General features: G+C 36.8%; 1 protein-coding gene across 1 annotated transcript; it reads right to left on the bottom strand.

Annotated features, from left to right (window-relative positions):
• Nucleotides 1–340: 340 nt before the first annotated feature.
• On the bottom strand, nucleotides 341–6412 carry LOC119675421. Its single transcript, XM_038086619.1, has one exon. It carries the CDS (start codon nucleotides 6410–6412, stop codon nucleotides 341–343), a length of 6072 nt encoding a protein of 2023 aa, XP_037942547.1.
• Nucleotides 6413–15649: the final 9237 nt, after the last annotated feature.

Genomic DNA, 15649 nt, shown 5'->3' with positions numbered 1-15649 from the left:
AGTTATTGAACTTATAAACGTAAATATTTACAATATTTATTTGCTTCATAAGCGTGATTACCAGCGAGCTAAAATATGTTAGGTTTGTTAAACTTAACATTCTGCCCGGCTTGAATTACGTTATTCAAGAATGAATCTATGAGCAATGATTAATTTGATTTGCAATGCATTATGTGTTTTTTTTTTTTTAAAAATCAACAAAAAAAAATAAAAAAAATAATTACAACATTTTGTGGATATATAAATACACATATAATTTTTAAACATTAAATAGTTATACAATATTATAAACATAAAAATATAAAATTTAGAGTTTATAGCATCATGAGAATTTGAGAAGCTATGTAATTGTTTCAGGCTCCAAAGTAAATCTTGTTCGTGGCATCGCGTTTGGTGTGAGAGTTTGTGTTGGCTGATTGACTTCTGGATGCTTTACCTGCTTTATTTTCCATATCATCCATATGATGGCTCCAATGGCTGATCGGTGTCTCGTCATGACCTTCGTTTCAGTTCGTAATTCTATGTTAGTATTATTGAATTGACGGACGAGCTCATAACAGCTTTCTTGTTGCTGTAACAATGGGCACAATTGCTGAAGTGCTGCTGTGCCATTTTGAAACCTTTCGATCTCCTTTCGAATAGGCTCGAACTCAAAGTAAGTGATAATTTTCCATCTTCCAATGATTTGATTTACGGTGCCAATTCCTTCAAAATATATTCCGGGTTTGTTTGGAAATGATATTTCTTCAATGGGTTTCGAAAGTATTAATGGTATCATCAAAATTGTCACAAGTATGGTCATCATTAAAGATGTGCCATCATATATCTTTCGACGCTTTGGCAACGCTTCACTAGGTTCATTCGTTCGTCTTGTTTGTGTGACAGTAGAATTTTGTTTTGTTGGATTTTGATTAATGCTGCCTTCAGTGGGTAAGGGGGCCAATGATCGTAATGGTCGTTTAAAAATCCCATTGGCTGTTTTTATGTCAGCTACACGGACCAAACCATCTTCTCCTTCATACACCTGTTGCACCCTGCCGAGAGGCCATTTGTACATGGGTAGATTATCATCTTTAATAATGACTAAATCACCTTGGCATAGATTTGCCTTTTGTTGTTTCCATTTGTACCTTGATTGGAGTTCATTGAGATATTCCTTTGACCATCTTCTCCAGAATTCTTGTTTGAGTTCAGAAACTAAACGCCATCGTGATGATAAACTCATTCGGCTCTCCTTTTGATAAGGATCTACATTAGTGGTAGGTGGTTCGCCTATGAGAAAGTGTCCTGGTGTAAGCGCTGTTAGATCATTTGGATCGGATGACATTTTTGTTATTGGCCTTGAATTTAACATGGCTTCTATTTCAGTTATGACTGTTGTCAATTCTTCATAAGTCAATGAAGCGCTGAAAATTCCTTTAATCATTAAATGTTTAGCTGACTTGACGGCAGCTTCCCAGAGTCCTCCAAAATGAGGAGCTCTTGGTGGAATGAATTTGAAGTCAATTCCCTTGTTACTACTGGTCTTAATGATCTTTTCTTTACCATTTTCTGAATAAATGGTAGACTGGAGCTCTTGTAGTTGGTTTCTCGCCCCAACAAAGTTAGTCGCATTGTCACTATAAATTGTTTGGCATCTTCCTCTTCTGCTGATAAAACGTTGAATAGCGGCTATGAATGCCTCTGTTGTCAGGTCACTCACCACTTCTAGGTGAACAGCCTTAGTCGCGAAACAGCAAAATACTGCTAAATATGCCTTTGTTGGCCTTTTTCCTCTAATTTTATAATGAATCCATATCGGACCACAGTAATCAACTCCTGTGGTAAAAAATGGTTTAGTTAGAGTAACTCGATCAGTCGGTAAGTTGCCCATGAGTTGGTCCATCAGTTTTGGTTTTGCCTTTGAACAGATGACACAGCTGTGAACAATGTTTCGCGCCATAATCTTTCCTTTAATCGGCCAGAAGTTTTGTCTCATTATGCTTAGCAATAATTGTGGAGCACAATGGGAATTTTCTTCATGTTTCATTTTGAACATCAATTTCACTATTGAGTGATTGTAAGGAATTACCATTGGGTGTTTAGCATCATATGGCAATGTTGATGCTTCAAGCCTTCCTCCAACACGAAGTACACCTTGTTCGTCAATGAACGGTGCTAAAGTATTTAGTTGACTCGAACTGTTGACTGCTTTACATTGTTTTAAATCAGAGATTTCCTTTGCAAATTCTGAGCCCTGAATAGTTTTAATTATGAAGACTAATGCATCTCGTAATTCTTTTGGAGAAAGTGTTCTTGTTGGTGATTGTGTGCGATGAAATACACGGCGAACATAAGCAATTGTTCTTTGAAGGTATCTAAATGAGTTTCGATGATCAATTTGATTTATCATGTGATCAGAACCAGTCGTTTGAATGATAATGTTAACTGTATGTCCTTGTCGTCTTTCGATATCAGTTGAAATGTTAAATGCCTTTGGGTTTGGCTGTTGCCAAAATTCGTTACTTCCATGAAGAAAGAGTGGACCAAAAAACCATATATGTGAATAATTGAACATTTTAACCTTTATTCCTCTGGAAATGATGTCAGCAGGATTATCCTTTGATGCCACATGATGCCATTGATCAGCATGTGACATCTCTTGAATTTTGCTAATACGATTTGCTACGAATGTGTGCAATGAGGCAGATGAAGATATTATCCATGACAAAACAATTTTGGAATCGGACCAAAAGTAGGTTGGCACGTTTTGATACTTTAAATCTTGTTTAACTCTTTCTGCTAATTCGACTCCCAGCAATGCTGCGCAGAGTTCTAGTCGTGGAAGTGTCTGTTTTTTTAATGGTGCTATTCTAGATTTGGCGCACAATAGTCTCGATGTTATTGTCTTATCATTATATATTGCTCGCACGTACATAGCTGCTCCATATGCCTTCTCTGATGCATCCGTAAACACGTGTAATTGAATCGAACAGGGAACCTTCGAATTAAAAATATGTCTGGGTACTTTCACAGTATTTAATGTTTGTAAGTCAGTTCTAAACCGCTTCCATTCTAGCTGAGCCTGAGGTAACAGTTCCGCATCCCAGGAATAGTTTTGTTGCCACAATTCCTGCATGAATATTTTAGCTGTTACAGTAATGGGGCCAAAAATTCCCAAAGGATCAAAAATTCGAGCTAAGTCCGATGCCACAATCCGCTTCGTGATAGGTTGCTCTGATGACATCTCTGCCTTACCGCAAAATTCGTCTGATTTCGGGAGCCAAATAATGCCTAATGTTTTTGTTGGCTTTATGGCTGAGTCATCTAAATCAAGGTTGATTTCTTGGTCTTCTATCGGAATGTTTTGTAGTAGTCGTGTATTATTTGAGCACCATTTTCTCAGTTTAAATCCTGATTTACTGAGCAGTTCCGAAAGTTGTTGTTGAGTGTCTAAGGCGGTAATGATGCTGTTAGTTCCGCTTAAACAGTCATCTACATAAAAATCATTAAGTAATGCAGGTGCTCCAAGCGGATAATTGGTCATATTATGTTTCGCAAGGTGTTGAAGACATTTTGTTGCAAGATAAGGGGCTGACTTTGTTCCATATGTAACCGTTTTCAGTCGGTAATATTGTATACTATCATCAGCACTTTTTCTCCAGATTATCAGCTGCTGTGCTGTATCTTCATCATGTACTTGAATTTGCCGGTACATTTTCTCAATATCGGCCGTAAATACAAACCGGTATATTCTAAAACGCAACAGTATTGAAAAAAGATCACTTTGCACTGTTGGACCTTTGTGCAAAATATCGTTTAGTGCTAAACCGCTTGATGTTTTTGCTGATGCATCAAAGACAACTCTCAATTTGGTTGTAGTGCTGTCAGGTTTCAAGACACAATGATGAGGAATGAAATATTGTGCTCCTTTGACATCTTTCGGGCAAACCTTTTCCATGTGACCTAATGACTCGTAGTCATCCATGAACTTAATGTACTGCTTGTATAAATTTGGGTCCCTTTGTAACTTCCTTTCCAGAGAACAAAATCGATTGAATGCTATCTCACGCGATCTACCAAGTGTTGTGGGATCATCGCGAAAAGGTAAGCGTACAATGAAACGACCATCGCGATTTGTCTTTACATGATTTGTAAAGTGATTTTCACACCATTTCTCAGATACAGTCAAAACCCTTTCTGCAGTCTCAATGTTATCTAACTTCCAAAATCGTTCTATCATTTCTGACATTTCACCAACCTCTCCTGTAGTAATAGCGCATGTTGGTTTAATATCTGTTGTAGTTTTAGTCTTACCAACCACCAACCAACCTAGAACCGAATTTTGTAACAGTGGCGAATTCTTTCCTATTATCAATTGTTCTGGTTGAAGTAGAGTATGATAGAATTCAGCACCAATCAGCATGTCAATTCTTCCAGATCTGTTAAAGCTGGGGTCTGCTAATTCTACATTCTGTGGGATCTGCCAATCCGAGATATCTAGGTCTCGTGACGGTTGTGCTGATATTATTTGTGGCAATACAAATGCCTCTAGTCTCGTCCTGAAGCTTCCATTAGTAGCCTGCAGTTCAACATTTACGCGAGATTTTGAGTTCCCGAATTGACGGCCAATACCTTCGATCGATAGATTTGAATTTGTGGTAATTAAAGATAACTTGTTGATTACTCTTTGGGTTACTAGGTTCACTTGAGACCCTGAGTCGAGTATGGCACGAACATCACACGTTCGTCCATTGTTTGCAATAATGCGCACCTTTGCAGTGGCTAGCAGAACGTAATTACGAGTACACTTTGCATTAGTTGTTGCTGTTATGGATGGCGATTCATTAGCGTTGATCAATGTTGTGGTTGACTTTGTGTTTGTTGCTGGTGCCCTTGAAGGTTTAGGTGACTGTTGCTCTAAATGGAGCAAAGTGTTATGCTTCTTGGCACATTTTTTACATGATCCAGCTTCACAAACCTTTGCTTTATGATCGGATTTGAAACAATTCACACATAGTTTTTGTCGTTGAATCCAATTTAATCGTTCAGGAGGAGTCATTTCAATGAACTTTTTGCAATAGTAGATCGGATGTTTATCTGTATTACAAACTTTACATAGATCTGAACAAACCATAGTTACGGCTATCCTTTTGTTGGGTTTATATACTGCATTGTCTCGTAGACCTATAGCCTCAAGTGACTGAAATCTCAATTCTAAAAATTCTAAGAATTGTTTTATTGTGGGCATCTCCTTTGGGTTAGTAAGAGTTTGTTCAAAACTGCAATGTGTATTTTTATCCAATTTTTTTAATAGTATGTGAACTAAAATTGGATCCCAAGTTGATGTTTCAATATTTAAATTATGAAGTTCACATAGACTTTCCTTTGTTGTGTCATGCATATTTTTAATGGCTTGGACTGTTGGATGGTCATATAAAGAGTTTTGAGCTGTCAAACGTTGCAAAACTGCTGATACTAGAACTCTTTTATTCTCATATCTACTTTGTAGTAATTGCCATGCCGTCTCATAATTTGCATCTGATATTTGCAAATGCTTGATGAGTGCTTCAGCTTCGCCTTCAATATTGGTTTTCAAATACCAGAGTTTCTGTGAGTCTGATATTCTTTGATTGTGTATTAGTTGTGCAAACAGATCACTGAATTGTCGCCAACTCAAATAATCTCCACTGAACTTTGGAAGAGATATTGTTGGCAAAGTAGCCGATGATTGGTAAGTTGACCTAATTGATGTCTCAATCTTGGTCGACTTACTAGTCCATTCCACCATTGTATCTTGCACCAATTGTTCAAGTGCTAGATAATGATTGCAATCAGAAGGGTTGTCTTGCCGTTCCTGAATAGTAAAATTTAAACCTTCAGCCTGATCCCATAACTTGGTAAGCGTAGCTAATTTTACTGCAAAATATTGTGGTACCTGTTGCTGGTTATCTTGTCTCACATTGTGGATGAGACGATTGATTGATTTACACACTGCATTTCGTCTGTTGACTAATGCCTGAATAATTTCATTCTCTTGACCACCAGTAGGTAATACTATTTCAGGAGCTTCAACATCATTATTTATCTGAAGGTCCAACCCCTTTATTGTTGATGGTTGAGCCTTAATGAGTAATGCTTCCAGCTCTTGAGTTATTGTGGTGATATATTTGTTACCCAAATTTATGATTACCATGCCGTAATCTTGTGTGAAATAGTCCGATGTTCTTGCTAGTACATCGGCTTGTTGTAGTTGCTCATCATTAGCCTTGAAGTCAGCTAATAACTGTTCTAAAGTTGTTTTACGATCTTCGAGATATTGACGTGTTTTCCTGCTGGGTGAGTCCTTCTTGAAGTTGCGAATGATTCTGTCGATCTCTGAACCAATTGAATCCTGCTGGTCAGTTAAAGTGGATATTGATTTTGGATCCATGGTTATTGTATTTCCGTTGAAACAAGTTGTTTTCAATGAAGGTTTTTTGTAAACGCTGCTGGCTCACACTGAGTTGCTCTTGCCAATCACGTCGGGGTCACCAATGTATACCACGTAATCTGAGGTGGTATCAATGTCTATATTTGCTTACTTTGTTACACTGACTATTAGGCACATAAACCAATAATCAGGTAGTTAAGATGAAAGGCTTGCAGGCACATAAACCGCTAGCCAAGTAAGTAAATAATTTTTATTTTGTTTCTACAGTGGTTAAAAGGCACATCTACCAATAACCAATTTTTGATTGTGAAGTAAAGACGATTGTTTTCGCTTTCCATCTTTATTATTAATATTGTTTCCTTATATAGTATAAAATTACTTACTAAGCATAATAATAATTACAATTATTGGTGACTAAAATAATAATTAAAATTTCACATATTGCTGCATAAGCATAAATACAATATGTGAAGTTATTGAACTTATAAACGTAAATATTTACAATATTTATTTGCTTCATAAGCGTGATTACCAGCGAGCTAAAATATGTTAGGTTTGTTAAACTTAACAAGACGTAGGGAAAAACGAAGAGGATATTTCAAAAATACTTGCAAGCGATATCGCAGGGGTGACTCGCCAATCGTGGAACGCGCGTTGAAAAAGAGGGGCTATTCAGAGAAGGAGATACAGAGCTTATTGGAGGCAAACGGGAAGAAGAATTGTTTCAGCCGTTGGCGCGAGCAAATTAAGAAATTGCAACGAAAACTAGATAATTGTGATAATATTGGGGCTCCATCAATGCAGATGGAGGGAGAGTCTAGGCAAAGTGAGGAAAAAACGCCGCTAGTCGCAATGTCATCAATTGTGTCAATTGTGGATATGGTAAACAAAGTGGTACCATATTTTGCGGGTGACAATGGCTCCGACGTGCGATCAGAGGTCTACAAGTTTGTGGCGGGTTGCGAGTTGGCTCAACAGGCACTGCCACACGCATTCTCTTAGTCTAACAATCTGTATTAAATAAAGACTGGTAAGGTCAGCTTATGAAAGTATAGGAGGGAAGAGTTTCACGTCAGTAAATGATTTGTGTATGGCCGTTAAGAAAGCGTACCTAAAAAGACGATCTTTAGAGCAGATTCGTAATGATTTTAACCGATGCGTTCAGCGCACTACAGAATCTGTAACGTCTTTTGGGTCACGAATAGAGTCGTTACTGATCGAAGCAGAAGATATAATAAACGCACAATGGTCCGCGGATAAAACAGTGTCACAGGTGGCCGAATATCGGCGTTTAGCTATAGAATTACATACAGACGCCAGTCAGGATGGCTATGGCGCAATTTTTCTGCATACGATCAATAGTAAACCCCATGTGGTGGAATATTTCAGTAGGAGAACTTCGCCAGCGGAGTCAAGATATCACTCATATGAGTTAGACACATTGGCAGTGGTAAACTCTGTAAAGCATTTCGAAAGGTCTAGAGTTCTTAGGGGTTACAGATTGCAATTCCTTAAAAGCTTCTCGTACTAAGATTGATCTAACACCTAGGGTACACCGTTGGTGGTCATATTTACAATTATTTAATTTCAACATTCAGTATAGGGAAGGGAAGCGTATGGCTCATGTAGACTTTCTGTCAAGAAATCCTCTCCCTTCGGAACCAAATTTGGTTACTAATAAAATCCCCGAAAAACGAATTAATTTAGTTGAAATTTCGAATAACTGGCTTCTTGCTGAACAGCAACAGGATCCAGATCTTTGTAATATTGTTTCTAGATTAAATACAGGTGTTATTGGTGAGAATCTGGCAAAATCATATGAATTGAGGGCAGGTGTACTTTATCGTAAAATACAAAGGAATGGTAAAACACGATGCCTACCAATTGTACCGCGCGCCTTCAGATGGTCAGTGATTAATCAGGTACATGAGTCTATCATGCATTTAGGATGGGAGAAAACACTTGATAAGGTTTATGAACATTACTGGTTTGACGACATGTCAAAGTATGTCAGAAAGTTTGTAGAAAATTGTATGACGTGTAAATTGGTGAAACCTCTTTCGGTTAAAGTTCAAATTAGATTACATCCTATTCCCAAGGTCAAAATACCTTGGCATACTGTTCACATTGATATAACCGAAAAGTTAAGTGGTAAGAGTGACCACAAAGAATATGTTATTGTTCAAATAGATGCTTTCATTAAATATGTTTTCTTACATCATACTCTTAAAATCGATTCAGAAAGCTGTATAAATGTTTTGAAATCGTCAATAGCTCTGTTTGGGGTACCTAATCGTATAATTGCCGATCAAGAAAGGTGCTTTGCCGGCAGGGGTTTCCGTGAATTTTGCTCTTCGCAGAAAGTAGACTTTAATTTGATTGCAACAGGAGCGAGCCGCGCAAACGGTCAAGTTGAACGTGTTATGAGCACATTGAAAAGTTTATTGTCTGCTGTTGAAACGGGTCAGCAAACATAGCAAGATGCTTTAGGTGAGGTACAGCTAGCTTCAAATTGTACAATGAATCGTGCTACCAAAGCAAGTCCCTTAGAAATGTTAATTGGTAAGGAGGTGCGGCCGATGGGCCTAGTTTCTCCAGCCGATACGGAGAGTGAAGTTGATATTCGTAAGGTCAGAGCTCAGGCTAGTAAAAATATAATAAGTGCAGCTTATTACGACAAGTCAAGATTTAGTAGAAATAGGGCAAAGGTTGTTAAGCACAAAGTAGACGACTTTGTTTTACTTAAGAATGAAGAGAGAAATCAAACTAAGTTGGATACTAAGTTTAAAGGACCATTCGTGGTTATAGAGCAGTTAGATAGGTATAGATAGGTATACCTTGAAGTCGCTGTATACAAATAGGTTGTATAAGTATCCGCATGAGTATGTAAGAAAGTTGCCAAATGGGCAGGTTTTTGATGATCTTGACATGAATGATAAAAATTCATGCGTGAATGAAAATGATGAAAACGTTGAAACAAACGTTAGTAATGAAAGTATAGAAAACGTTGAAACAGACGTTAGGAATGAAAATGATGGAGACGTTGAAACAGACGTTAATATCAAAAATGTAAAAAACGTTGAAATAGCTTTGTAATTTTTAAATTGTTCATCTTGAATAATAACTTCTTCAAAATCAATTTTATCTCTGATAATGATTTTTCGTTGTATTTGACAACTATTTTATTTGCTGCTATAATATTTATTGAACTTTTTATTTTCATTGAACTTTTTATTTTTATGTTCAAGTGCTTTTCCACCTTTAATATATTTTGCACTGTTTCTATTGAACTTTTTATTCTTATGTTCAAGTGCTTTTTCTTTAATTCCATCTGCAGAATGGTTTGTCTTTTTAAATTCAAGTTTCTTTATAAACCTTACATCCGATATTGATGTCGCGTTCCACATGTGGAGGTGATCAATCTCCGTGTTAGCATTTAAGGTTTGCTCTTGACTTTCTTCTTTATGTGCTTGAATATTTTTGCTTATTGTTCTGGTTAATACATTTATGTTTTTGGGTATCATTTCAATTAGTTGTTTTGAATCTAATTGAATTCTAGATAATGCATCTACCTTCGTATTCATTTTCCCTTGTTAAAATATAATGTTGAAGTTGTAATCCATTAAATCTATCCTAATCCTTGTTAGTTTTGAAGATGGATTCTTGTGTGTAAAAAGACTAACTAGTGGTCTGTGATCAGTATATATTTTTCAACCATACCAAAAACTACTGTCAAAAGCAGCCTAGGTGTGTGAAATGTGCAGGTAAGCATGAAACTATAAATTGTGAAAACCTGATGATAGTCACCCAAAATGTTGTAACTGTGGAGAGCAACACCCAGCATCATATCGCGGTTGTGTAGTAGCAAAGGAGCTTCAAAAATTAAAAGACCAAAAATCAAATAAACTTCCTGTCCCAGTTCAAACAGATAATAAAAAAAGACCAATAGTATACACAAGTCGAAAAATCGCTAATGTATCATATGCAGACGCTATTAAGCCAACAACCTCCGTAGCCCAAAAAATAAACATTTCCGATGAATCACAAAATATCCTCTCTGTTATTCTTCAAAAACTAATGGCAATAGAAAACCGCCTAGACAACTTAGAACGAAAACATAACTGCTCTCAAAATAATGGAATGGAACGCAAATGGTTTGCTCCAACACAAAAACGAATTAGAATTACTTCTGCAAACAGAAAATATAGATACATGCCTAATAAGCGAAACTCATTTTACAAAAGAATCAGTATATCATTTTAAAAACTATAATAAATATCATACAATTCATCCAAGCAATAGTGCCAGAGGCGGAAGTGCCGTTATAATTAAATCCAACATTAAACATTATCAAGATAATAAACTCTCTAATGAAGAGTTCCAGCAACAACCGTTGCACTTGAAGAGAGTGGTTCCAAAATCCTAATAACGTCCATCTATAGTCCACCAAGACATTACGTAAAATATGAACAATACATAAATATATAAAAATTACACAAACATAAAGCAATAATTGGTGGTGATTTTAATGCAAAAAATGTTCAATGGGGGTCAAGACTAAATTCCACAAAGGGTAAGGAATTACTTATAGCATGTCAGGCCACAGGTTTTGAAATTCTCTTCACTGACTCTCCAACATACTTCAACATTTCTTCATTGTTAATAAAATTCAAAAAAGACACATTGAAGTTAAAGCAGGACTCGACTTAAATTCTGACCATTCTCCAATATTGCTTACTTATGGATGTAACATACTGTCTACGCTACCCATACTGACATTAACAAACCGTCTAACAGACTGGAATTATTTTAAGGCTTAGATAAATGAAAATATTGACCTATCTTGCAAAATATGAAGTATAAATGACCTAGAGAGTGAAACGTATTGCTTTACGAGCTTGATTTAAAAATCGGTATGGCGCAGTTCTCCACTGCAGAATAGTAAGCAATTTGATAAAAAGTATTCGTTCGAAATTTTAAATCTAGTGTATAATAAAAGAAAACTTCGCAAAAAATGGCAACAATCACGTTTAACACGAGAAAAAAGAAACCTTAATAATGCCACTCAAAAATTAAGACGAGAAATCAGTAACTTTAAAAATGAAAATGGTAAGAAATATCTTACAAACTTGACATGTGATAGTAAAACTAACTATTCTCTCTGAAAAGCCATGAAAAAATATAAAAGACCGATCACTCATAATCCTCCATTAAAAAAAGATAATAATGAATGGGCGAAAAGCAAGATTGAAAAGGCACACGTTTTGGCTGAATATCTAAGCAACTCCTTCAGTTTTAAAGAAACCCATCGCATAGAGCCAAATAACAACATATGATGAATCTATTTTGCAGACAAAAAACAAAGAAGTAACTGGGAAAATCAAAAAACTTAAGTCAAAGAAATCACCAGGATATGACCTCATAATTAGTGAAGTGTTGAAAAATCTACCTCCAAAAGGAGTGGCCAAACTTGCACAGCTATTTAATGCGTGTATAAAATTAAATCATGTCCCAAGCTACTGGAAAGTTGCTGAACTGGTGATGGTTCTAAAACCAGATAAAGACCAACACTCTCCTTCTTCATATAGACCAATCTCTCTCCTGGCAGCCATAGAAAAACTGTTCGAAAAGCTTATCTGTAAAAGACTTGAAAAAGTAGTTTGTCAAAGAAATCTTATCCCAAATCATCAGTTTGGATTTCGAAAAAAGCACACAACAATCGAACAAGTACACAGAGTTACGCATGAAATAGAAAAGGCATTAGAAAACAAAGAAACTGGTTCAGCTGTGTTTCTGGATATATCAAAGGCTTTTGAGGGGGTTTGGCACTCTGGCTTGATATATAAGCTAAACACTATCCTGCCAAAACAATACTGTAAACTACTGGAATCGTATATTGGCGAAAGATACTATCGAGTTAAACTACTTAACGCGTATTTGCAATTATATCCTATAAATCGCGGGGTCCCTCAGGGAAGTATACTAGGCCCATTGCTGTACCTGTTGTACACTTATGATTTGCCGGTGAACCCAAGGTGTATTGTCGGAACTTTTGCAGATAATACGGTTATAGTGGCTACAGGTCCAAACAATAAGGTGTCTACCACCAAGCTACAAATTGCTCTTCAAGAAATTGAATAATGGACAAATAAATGGAAACTCATAGTAAGCAGTTCTAAATCTAATCATGTAGACTTTACTAACAAAACAGAAAATCAAATTCCATTATTTCTAAATAGCGTAAAAATTCCAGTTGCTATATCTGCGAAATATCTGGCAATGAGCCTAGATGCCAAACTGAGATGGAAGGTACACGTCAAGAAAAAATTAACTGAGCTGAATATAAGATACAAAAAATTAACTTGGCTTATTGGAAGGAGATCTAAAGTATCTCAGCAAAACAAACTCATGATTTATAACCAATTCTTCAAGCCAGTTTGCCTCTATGGTGTCCAAATTTGGGGTTGTGCAAAAAAACATACAATAGACATGATGCAAAGATTTCAAAATAAAGCAATAAGGGATGCAGTTAACGCTCCGTGGTACGTGCGAAATGCTGATCTACATCGTGACCTTAAAATACCTACTGTCAAGCAAGAAATACAGAAGGCTGCTACAACACATTACGACAGGATGAGACAACACCTAAACAGCACCATTCCGGCGTTACTTTGCGATGACACTAACAGACGCTTATGTCGCTTCAAACCAAATGACCTTTTGAGGCGTTTCAACCAGCAAGGAGATGACTAGGTCCAATCTATATGCTCACCTTAGATAGACTTATGTAAACTTACTTGTAATATTAATTAAAAAAAACCTCTTGATAGTCAATATAACTAGTTGTTGAAAATTTAAACTCTACATTTTGTTTAAATATTAAAAAAAAAAAATAATAATAATAATAAGCTCGCAAGGGCAGTGCTCCTTTATTCTCGAAGAGAGGATTGACGGGTATAATAAACCCGCGGACCCTAGTTAACCTCCATATGGGCCAACCACCCCCTAACGTGTACATTGGCTTCGTCGGGTACGATGCGGGAATATACAGCCTGACCACGTTGACGACCAAAATTTGCGCAGATCACAACATAGTCGTGTTCTGCGTTCCACCACACAATGTGGGAGGAGTAATAACATCGCTCCGCCTGATGTAAATGTTGCACCCTTACGGAAGATCATTTCATCGGGTGCTAGTAGGCAGCGGATGAAATGGACAGATGAAATGAATACCTTCATTATCCGTGCTTACTATCAAACTACTTTGTCGGACTTAACATCATACCGTCACTTGCTACATCAGAAATATGTTGAACGTTTGAACAATATTCGCATGTCACTGTTCAGAGAGTCTCAGATCAATACCGTTTTATTGTGCGAAGCAACAAGATTTCAGCTTCTACCAGGGACCGCATTCGACTCGAAGTTACCCGAACACCTCGTAACGAGGAGTCAGTGGTTGATAGTGCGAATTCAGCGCCTATACGCCGCTCTAGTCCTGTGAACATTCAATACCATACTCGCCGTAGCACAGTTGAGTCGAGTTGAGTCATTTAATGTATCTTGATGACATTAAATTGTACGCTGGAACTGATGAACATCTTAAAAGTTTATTATTACGGCTTACGGATATGTTTAGTAAAGATATTCAGATGGAATTTGGGTTGGACAAATGCCGAATCCGAGTCATCCGGAGAGGTGTTCGTGAGTCGCATGAAGGACATAGATTTGAGAATTTGCATATTCAAGCCATGGCTGAAACAGATTTTTATAAGTACTAAGGTATACCGCAAGGTGCACACGTAAAAGAGAGCGATTTAAAAAATAATTTAATGGATGAGTTTATCTATAGAGTGAAATTGGTATTAAAATCTTTACTGTCCGGAAAAAATAAAATAAGTGTAATTAACATGTATAATAATATATAATATATATAATATATATAATAATAAGCATGTATTGATCTCTAAAACTTGTCCAATTTACCAATATAAACCCACTGCAGTGCTAGAAAACACCAATTTTCGTATGTACTGGGATCGACAAGTTTACACAGATCAACTAATAACACGTAATAAGCCTGATATTCTACTGGTTGATAGAAGGACTGATTCAGCGTACCTGATTGATGTTGTATGCAGAAAAGATGAGCAACTATATGCCACTGGTTAGAGAAATCAAAGAAATTTGGAGACTTCAGCGAGTGGTTGTTGTACCAATAATACTATCAGCCACTGGTATAGTACCCATAACTCTCATACACTCTATGGACATACCTGAACTCTCTAAAGTTCTAATAAATACTATGCAGAAATACGTCTTGTTGCATACATGTGCAATGCTGAGGGAAACGATCAACATTCTTTAGAAGGAGCAACACAATTTAATAGATTTAGAACATGGACTACACTTCAACAGAGCATAAATTCCTTGATGCTTGTCATCCGGAACTATGTGAATCCCAGCAATAACACCCACTGAGATGTAAAATTCAAATAATATTAATTATAATATACATACATACATACACAGAGAAAAAAAATTAGCAAATACACTGAGTTAGCAGGGGAAACTATACGAAACTGGAATATTAAGAAAATCAAGACCATTTCAATAATAATAAGCGCCGAAGGTGTAATTGACAAACATCTCTGCACAAATATGATCACCTTTCGACTTCGGCAAATTCTCGTTGATACCATGCAGAAGTCAGTGATCATCGATGCTTGTCATATCACCAGAAGTTTCATTACCTAAATTCTCATACACAATATACAATATATTTTGTTTTAAGCTAAGGCTTCCAAAATGTATTTTTATACCAATTGACGAGAAATAAATTACAATAATAATAATAATAGTAATAGGGTTATCTGTGCTTGCAGGCTGGTCGATTGACCTTTGGTTGCATTCAAAAAACGTGTGTTTTACATCGTCGGTACCTGCATCGCCTTAAATGCAATTGTGCTTTTCTCGAATGCTCATCCGGTACAGGTACTTTCCGAAGTACCCGTGGCCGAAGAAGAGTTGTGTCAAATAATAATAGACTCCGCCAAACGTCCTTTTGGTTCAGGCATCTAAGTCAGAGATGAGTCTCTCAGTCCATCTGACATTAGTTCCTTTGCACCACCGGTTCTGCCACTCTAGCATTGTGTGTTTTCGGTAATTTGTGCTGCCGATGTTGTTGTCGTTGCTTTGGCGGTTTAGCCATACCTGCCTTCGTTCCATGGCCATGAG

The sequence above is a fragment of the Teleopsis dalmanni genome, chromosome 2 (assembly GCF_002237135.1).
Source record: "Teleopsis dalmanni isolate 2A chromosome 2, ASM223713v2, whole genome shotgun sequence".
In the NCBI taxonomy this organism is placed as follows: domain Eukaryota; kingdom Metazoa; phylum Arthropoda; class Insecta; order Diptera; family Diopsidae; genus Teleopsis; species Teleopsis dalmanni.
The sequence above is the reverse complement of the archived record's forward strand: the minus strand, read 5'-3'. Positions and strand labels throughout refer to the sequence as shown.